This window comes from Podarcis muralis, chromosome 2 (assembly GCF_964188315.1).
Source record: "Podarcis muralis chromosome 2, rPodMur119.hap1.1, whole genome shotgun sequence".
Classification (NCBI taxonomy): domain Eukaryota; kingdom Metazoa; phylum Chordata; class Lepidosauria; order Squamata; family Lacertidae; genus Podarcis; species Podarcis muralis.
The window spans coordinates 68810596-68819424 of record NC_135656.1 but is presented as its reverse complement, the minus strand read 5'-3'; the positions used below and the strand labels follow the sequence as shown (position 1 = coordinate 68819424).

Here is an 8829-nt window from a genome sequence, read left to right as displayed (position 1 = left end):
TGGGTCGCCCACCCCTCTCCAAAAACGGTGGAGGTGTGCTCTGTGGGCAAGCAATGTGTGTGTGTGTGTGTCTGAGAGAGAGAGAGAGAGAGAGAGAGAGAGAGATGAATGGAAATTTGGGTTGGAAACACTCCACTTGTGGGGTTGCCGCGCTCTCCCCACGCACACAGAACACGCACATTCCTAGGTCCCTGGAAACCTCTGCAAGCCTTTGCTCAGCAAACGTGTTCTGCTTGTGTGCATTTGCTGGGGAGACCAGCCAGCAAGCGGCGTGTGGGTGAGGTCGCGCGGGGCGGGGTCGCCGTCTCCCGATGCGCCCCATCCCCTCGCCCAGCTCAGTCCCCGAGGTGCTTACCGAGCCTCGCCTCGCATGCTAAGCAAGGCGGAGGAGGCAGCTGCTTCCCCATTGGCTGCCCCTGACCGCATGTGCCGGCCCCTCACCGTCTGAATGAGAGTGGGGAGGGGAGCAGCCAGTGCAGGCGGAGATCCCGGACGGGAAGAGCCACCGGCAGCCCCAGCGACAGCCAGGTAAGCCCGGGCGAGCTGCGTCTTGCGGGCGGCGGCCATTCCTAGAGCAGGGGTCATTCCGAAGCAGGGGTCTTTCTCCTGAGTTGCTGGTCGGCTAGGGGGCGCTCCGCTCGCGAGGAGCAAAGTAGAAGGGGCGCACCTTGTCTCTTCAGCGTCAGGGCTCCCTCCGTTTCTTCAAGTCAACGCTAGGGGACGCTGTGGCACAACGTTTCTGGGGTGGGTGGGTGGGTGACATCTCCCTTTGGGGATCTACTTTGATGGTGGGCGCGGGGTGTCAGCGTTGTTTCCAGTGTCCTAATTTAGTGTGCCTTGCCATGCTGCGGTAGTTGGCTGCTTGAACCCCAATCCTAACCCTGTAGGCAGCATGATGAGGTCTGAAGGGAGTTGTAGCCCAAAACAACTGGAAGGCAGCAGGTTGGTGAGTGCTGCTGCAGCCTGATAGGAAGGGGAACCAGCGCTGCCACTTACTTATTTAATTTATTGAATTTATATACCACTCTTCATTCGAAAACCACAGGGCAGTTTACAACTTGCCCAGTTTGCGCTCTCTCTGCAGGAGACCTGGGGATCCCAGGCTGGAGGCAGCTGTGGAGGTGCGTGAGATGTCCTTAGTATGGAGATGCCTGTCCAAATCTTTTCGAACTGCAGAGTGCATGGGATTTGAAGCATATCTCCAGCCTTCTTGGAGCAAGAAGCACTTGGGCAAGGGAAATTCCAAAATCCATATTCAGGTGCTTCCAGATAGGGGTTTAATTCGCAAATGGGTCACTGAGATATTGCAAACAGGTCACTGGCAACAAGATAAGGGTAGTAAAACAGAGGGGAAACACAGGCTGGTATTTTTATGCTCATGACGGGTCTATATGGACTCTGCAAAATAAAAATGAAAGAAATTGTATGCCGGATGAGCACTGACCCTACAGTAAGCATCTACCTGGAAGCATCAAAGGGCACAACATTTACAAAATCCATATTAGGGCAATGCTCCATAAGGCTAAGAACAGGTAAGCAGAGACAAGGTCATAGGCAAAGAAGGCTGTTCAGCTTCCTCCTCCTCGTCCTTGAGCGCTCTGAAAATGGAGACAGGGCAGGTAATTGTTCTGTTGCTGTTGCTGCTGCTGCTGCTTTTTTAAACAAGGGGAAGGAGTGGTTTCTGTTGGCTGCTTGGTCTTGGGCTTTCCGTGACTTTTCCTTTGAGGACTTGGTATCAGGTGTGCTCCCCACTCTGAACTGACAAACAGCCTTATTTGTTGGGTGAAGGGGGTAGAGAAGGCTGTGGTTTTCGCTGTGAGGCTGATGGGCAGAGTACAGAGTGGAAGACCATCCAAACAGCAGCATGTGCTTCTTTGCACTTCCATTCAAGTCGGGTCCCCCAACACCAACGTGCTCAGTGGGGAAGGGAGTGGAAGAAGGGAAGGGAAGGGAAGGGAAGTATCAGGACTGTTGCCTGGTATTTTACCCACCATACAACCTGTTGGCCATAGTCCAGCCCAAATTAAGTTCTCTTTCCCTCCCCCACACATTCACTTCACTGGGAGATCTTTACGTGCTTAGCTTTGCCATCAGAATCGGTGTAGTCAATAAAAGTATTTTTAAAAAAACAATGGGACATATATTAGCTTGGTCATTTTGGTTGCCCCTTTCTGCACCTCTTTCAGCTCTACAATTTTCTTTGGGAGGTGGGGTGACCAGAATTGCACAGGATATTTCCAAGCGCAGGCACAACATAGATTTGTATAATGGCATTATGATGTCAGTAAATTTTGATTTTTATTCCTTTCCTTGATGATCCTCAACACGGAATTTGCCTTATCCACAGCTGCTGCAATTTGACCGGTGCTTTTTGTTGAGCTTTTTATCTCAGCCCAGTGGTCTCTTTCCTTCTCAGTCACTGTCAAGTAGTTTCCATGGCATAAAACAAATAAGAAGTTAGGATTTTTTCCCCTTATGCCCCAGTGTGCACCACTAGGCACTTATTAGCATTGAACCACTTTTGCCATTTTAATGCCCATTCAACTATTTGAAGAGATACCCTTGGAATCCTTTGCTATCACCCCCCTTTTTTGTTGTTGTTGTTCTGGCCACCATTTATAATTTATTGCCATCAGCAAACTAGGCCACCACTTTGGTCACCTCTAACTCTAGGTCATTTATGAACAAGTTTAGAAGGGCTGGCCCCAATACAGATCCTGGAGAGGGGGGAGCCCCTGTTTACACCCCTCCTTTGCAAGGCCTGTCCATTTTATTGTCACTAGGAAACAGGGAATTTAGCCCTTATTTCCCTTGAGGTTAGTAGTACTATTAGCCATGACTACCCTCCTCATGTGTATCGCAGCCACAAGGAGCGGGAGGAGACTGGTGGTTTCTCAGATGATGTGCATCTTCCTTGCAGAAACTTCTGTCTGGCCAGAGAAGGATTTAAGAATTACCCACCAGGAAATAGCCATGGAGCTGAACTCAAAGGTACTGCATGGAAATACCTTACACTAAGGAGGCCGAAAGAGGGGAACCTTCCCACAACTGTCACTCTCTTATTCCTGAAGACACTATAAATAAGCACCAGGGATCCTGTAACTCTCCAGATGTTGTTGACTATAATTCCCATTCTCCTCAGCTAGGGCTGGTGGATGTCAATGGCCCCTGAAGGGCCCCCGTTTCCCCATCCCTGCTGCCGATGCTCGACACCTCTGAGGAAGTGTCACAGGGTGTCACTCAGTGATGGCAACGATGCACAGAGTCCCTCCAAGCATGAAGGAGGTTGAGTGCCACCAAGTGTGTCTCACGTCTCTCTAATCCAGCAGAGAGTCACTGTGCTGCACAGAATGGCATCGTTGCATTAATGCAGTTTTGGATGGGGCTACAGCTCAGGGGAAGAGCCTCTTATTCACAGATCCCAGGTTTTAGTCTCAAGAGTCTGCCGTATCTCAGATGTGGGGGCTGGGAAGGACCACTGCCTGGGACTTTTGTGAACCACTCTATAGTCAATTTATAAACAATATGGGCTCCACCAGGAATAGCCAACATGGTGCCTTCAAGATGCTTTTGGACTACAATGCCCATCATCCCTGACCATTGGTTATGCTTCTTGGGGCAGATAGGAGTTGTAGTTCAATAACCCCTGGAGGGCACCACCAAGACAGACCAAGGAGGCAAATGTGTGCATTTTCTCCATGTACAGCCAGCCTCAAACAGAGTTGATCAGTGGAGATCCTAGACCTTTTTTCCAGCTTGCACTTAGCACCATCAGTGAAAACACGCTGAGAGCTGAGCTTGTTCTGTAATGTCAGGTGCGATCATGCCACTTACCTTGCAGGTCGTATCTTCTTCCTGCATCCACATTATACTGAAAGGCCAGTGCCAGGAGTCACCTTGCAGTAGGTGGGCTGTATACAGTGGTGTGACAGCTATGCAGCTTCCACTTGGAATGGGACAGCCCTGCTAGCCCCATTCACACCCAGGGGCGTCTTGCTCATAGAGGCAAGTGGCGTGGGGCACCAGGGCGCCAAGTTCTGGAGGGCGCCAGGGAAGAGGCGGAGGCTGAATGCGGTGCCTCCTGGCATCAGCTCGCCACCCTTGTCCGCCTTGCTGAAGCAGCACCGTGTCTGGAGGCTCCGCCTCTTCTCCACCGGAGGAGCCGCCCTCCAGCCCTGTAAAGCTGCCAGCAGCACCCTAAAAAGGTCAGCAACTCTGGGAAAGGGGGGGGGCACCGGAGGAACCTTTGCACCACGGCGCCGGATATACTTAAGACGGCCCTGTTCACACCTGCTGGTGGTGGCATGGGAGATGCTTCTCTGTGCCTCAACCTTATGCCACTGTGGTTATGCATCTGCATGCAGCCAGTTGCATGGATCCATCCCAGCTCCCAGCCCAGTGATGAAGAGAGCTGATATCACTGTAGACTGCAGTGCCCTGGGGTTACATCTTGCAACCCAGAAGTGGTTCCTACACCACTTGCAGTGTATATGAATGGGATATCTATCATGAGCTTCCCTTCCTGAAGTGTCTGCAGGAAAACAGAGGTTATGAAAGATTCCAAGGGATAGAAATGGCTTAACGAAGGGCACATTTCCCCAACTGATGTGTACTTCCTGTGCTGCAGGAGCAATCCAGCTCCCCTCAGAAGCAGGGAGTGAAAGCTCGGTCCAAATCCACAGAGGAGATCCAGCCTGCCAAGAAGGTAACTGCTCCACCCCAGCTCCACTTGGGTGAAGAGTCCCCAATGTGTGGTCACATTCACAGATGGTCTGTTGCATGGCTTTGCTCTCCTATGTATTTGGTGGGAAGGGGTTCTCTGTGTTCTGTGTAATGTCAATAGATTGCAAACTACACTCTGGGCTTTGGAATAACCCAGGCCACTTGATTAAATTCTGTCCTGGCTCTCATTGCAGGCTTTCCACACTCCCCAGAAGTCCTTGCCCAACCAGATGGACGGAGATGAGTCCAAGGTATGTTCACTGACATGTCAGGATCAGCTTGTCTTAACCAGACCAGAAGTCCATCGACAAAGAACAACTGATTTGCCTCTTCCAGAGGTCCCAAGCCATGATATCCTCCTGCTGCATTTTGGACTGTGACCCTGATGCAGATGAGGACATTTGTTTTAGCTTAGCTCCCATGAGGGATTCCCCTTCCCCTCAAGCTGAGGATCTTTTGAGCACTCAGTGTGTTTCTTAAGAGGATGGGGACCCCAGGAGTGTGACTGGGAGAGGATGGGAGGAAGAAGTCTAGGCAGTTGTGGGGGAAATTGTGTTGCAGGTTCCCATGTTAGCAGAGGTTCCATGGAACCAAGGTGCCATACACAGGAAGAAACAGCCCATTTGCCTGGATGAACTTCACTGAAGGTGTGATCATAGAGATTCCTGGGTTTCTCTCCCTGCCTCTGAATGTGTTCCATTCTGCTGCGCTCCTCAGGGTTCCTGTCCTGTCCCGGCACCCAATACTATTCAGCAGCAGCAGCAGACCTGAGGAACAGGAGCTGCTAGACTGCTAGTTGCAAGGAGTGGAGTCGTGACCATTCCTTGTTCTGCTCCATGGCTTGGCCCTGTTGCTCAGTCTTCATGCCCTCGTGGATGTTGCTGTGGTCCTGTCTGTCCAGCTGTTGCTGTCTGACTGTCTGTCCTCTCTGTGGAATGAGATCTGGGTAAATAAAGTTAGTTGGAACATCTTTTACTCTCCTCTGTCACGTTTATACAGGTGCCGTTTGTATCACCAGAGCCCTGAAGGGCGCAAGAGCAGAAATGGAGACCAAACTTGCTGAAAGACCTTGCTTCCCATGTGTTCTGTGCAGATGGATATCATGACATTGTCTCTGCAGAGAAACCTGCACAACTCTCTCTTAAGAAGACTAAGTTGAGGTGTTACTGGGCAGGTCATACAGAGATGCCCTTAGATTCTATCAGCATGCCAGATTTCTGGCCTGAGGACCTTCTTATGTGGCTCAGTTCTTGCCAAAGAATCTACCACCTCGATGAGAACAAGCTCTGGTTGATCTTTCTTTTGGTTTACTTGCTGGCAACTCCACTTCATGGGCAGTCAGGGCTCCTCATTTCATGTCTTTGTTATCTGTAAAATTGATTGAAAATCCAGAAGTCTTGTTCTCTTGTTGCGAGAGGCTCATGTTCAGTCAATGCATGTGGGGCACCTACCTCCACTTGAAAGCCTCTTTGTATGCAGAAAGACTACACATACCTTTCCATGTGTTGGGTGACTTCAGCAGACGTTGAAGGTGATACTATCCCATGGAAAGGCAGTGCCGCATGCCCTACCTTTACATATGAATCAGCCTTCAAACATCCTCCGTATGGCAAATACAAATGGAGAAACTTTCTCTGCGTAGGGTGGGACAAAAGGCTCTTGCTGGAGAGAAAAATACCAAAACGTTTTCAGGTAATTGAAAGTGGCTGACCACAAAAGAGAGATGATTCACCCTGCGCCCATAGAAATGTGTGTGTGTGTGTGTGTGTGTGTGTTTATGCAGCAAGTTCTGGCATAGTCCCCATCTCCCCTTCCAGAACCCCTTCACTTGGCATGCTGGGGAGGTGGGAGGCAATGCCTATTGGGCTGCAGCGTCAATGGAACGTCACATTGCATGCTGGGCAAGGACTTTGGCCTAGCACAGTCAATGAGTGATAGACCAGGGCAGAGGAAATTAATGATTGCGAGTCATTCTGAAGAGAGGATTGTTGAAGAGTTGGTGCATTTCAGAGGCAGTTCTTTTGGCCATCCTCATTCCGCTGTTCTATAAAGTGCTCCATCCCATGCCAGATTCCTGACAACTCTGCAAACATAAATTACATTTAAATATTAGTGTGACGATCACTGTACTCCTTGGAAGTCAGACACGACTTACATAATTTTGGTTTGTGGTTATTCTATGGATGGTACATTGTCTGTTGAAAACTCACAACATAAAGCGGACTGGGCTTGGAAGGATGCCACAAACCAATTATTCCTAACCAACACTTGTCTGGAGAGCCTGTCCTACCCATTGGGCACCGTTCCTTGCAAGGCATGCCTAGACTAACACCTGAGAGGGGCGAGGGCACCATGGATACGGACCATACCAATCAGTGCCTACAAAGGGTTTTAAGTTTTCTTCTTAATCTAGTCATATGTAGGGCTGGCCCAAGAAATCTTGCTGCCTGAGACACAGACCATGATCCTGGCAGTTAAGACTTGCTTTAACACGGATGATGGGAGAGCATCCTCCACCAGCCCTGAGGCAGCAGAAGGTTTCCAGGTCAGATGAGGCTAGCTTGGGGGACACAGGGAGAGGTGAATGAGGCAGCTGCATTAACCGCAGTTTGACTAATAGGAGGAAGGGCTGTATGTATGTCATCGCTGTCTATCTTTTTACCAGTCTTTGCTAGAGACGACTTTCTGAAACTGCTTTCTTTTGTTTCTGATTTTGAATACAGCTGCATAGTTTGTAGATCCTGAAAGATAGGACTTTTCAAGGTTCTTTTCATGCTCTTTTTCGGATGCTGCCTAGCACAATAAAGAAAGCAGAGAACCAAGATACCTTGCTAGGCACATCTGTATTGCATTTTAAAACAAACTAAACAGCTAAAACTGTATTTAAAATGCACACAGTCACTTAGTTATCCTAGAGGTAGGAAGAAAGTATGTTGTAGATTGTGTATGAAGGTCACAAAGCCATGCTACATTTGAATTAGAGGAACCAAGAAATAATGTGTAAAAGCAAAATAAATAAAAGCCAAAGCGCAGCACAGTAAACCCACAACTTATGCAGGAATTACATTCCAGGGATCACACCGAAAGACAAAATTGTGTATAGGCAAAGCACATTGGATTTGGATTGCCAAAGCACATTTTGGATTTGGATTTTTTCCCCAGACGCCTGCCCCTTTAATTTTTAAAATAATTTTTATTTTTGCCAAGCGCGTAAAGCTGAATGCACACAAGTTAAATGTGCATAAGTTGCTAGCTTTACTGAATCACTAACTGTATATCAAGTGGCAATTTGTTCATTGATTGAGATTTCTAAAGCTCTGTTTCATCCAATGGACCATTCAAAGTGTCTTACATTAAAATCATAATAAATTGCCATTGATAAAAGATAATAAAATATTTGTCAAAATATTGAGTATCATATGCCCATGTGATCAGTGTTCCTTTTCTAGTTTGCTTTGTAAAAAAAAGGCATTGTTTCTTCCCACCCTTTATTTTAGCTGGAATATTGACAATATTTCACCCAAACCTCTACAGGAAAACTATATGGAGAGATGGAGCTGTTTCTGTCCCTTGCTATATGCCAGAAACATGCATCTGCACACAAGATAACTATATACACGGGGAAGAGTCAGGCCTGGACTTTAGTTTAATTTGAAACTTGGTTAGTCAGAAACTCCTCCCCTGCCCCCTACACTGCCCAACTGTATCCTCTTGGCTGGTAAAGACTCTAGATCCTTTCAGGTGGGTGGGAAATTGGCCGTGAAGAACAGGTAATGATAAATAGCAGGAAGGTTGGGGTGAAGGAACTGTGGTTGAGGTGACTTGGGTTTAACCTCTTGGTGGCTATGCTCAGAGAGTATCCTAGGCAGGAGACACAAGGGTTGGCAGACGACCAGGAGGGAAAACACAGAACTAGAGCTCAGCGCTGCCCAGTTTGTGGACCGAGAAATTCTCCAACAGTTTCTCAGGGGTGAGGACTCACCATTCTCAGTGGCAGGATCACAGCTGTGGACTGTATTTCTAACCGTTTTCGTCACCCACTGCCATTGTAAATGGCAGCAGCAGTAATGGTGTGGGCAGCCTGCCCACAATTTTGCATCTTCCACA

At 48.5% G+C, this 8829-nt stretch overlaps 1 protein-coding gene across 3 annotated transcripts; it reads left to right on the top strand.

The window, feature by feature from the left end:
• Positions 1-108: 108 nt before the first annotated feature.
• LOC144326982 (uncharacterized) lies at positions 109-8168 on the top strand. Of its 3 annotated transcripts, none has more exons than XM_077924676.1 (5): positions 109-528; positions 2864-2991; positions 4628-4705; positions 4917-4973; positions 5722-8168. In XM_077924676.1, exons 1-4 carry the CDS (start codon positions 449-451, stop codon positions 4964-4966), a joined length of 336 nt encoding a protein of 111 aa, XP_077780802.1. In that variant the 5' UTR covers positions 109-448; the 3' UTR covers positions 4967-4973; positions 5722-8168. The 3 variants fall into 3 exon arrangements, with proteins under 3 accessions (XP_077780802.1, XP_077780801.1, XP_077780803.1); XM_077924675.1 differs by lacking the exon at positions 5722-8168 and adding an exon at positions 5440-5692 and having other exon boundaries at positions 237-528; XM_077924677.1 differs by lacking the exon at positions 5722-8168 and adding an exon at positions 5440-5692 and having other exon boundaries at positions 303-528; positions 2921-2991.
• Positions 8169-8829: the final 661 nt, after the last annotated feature.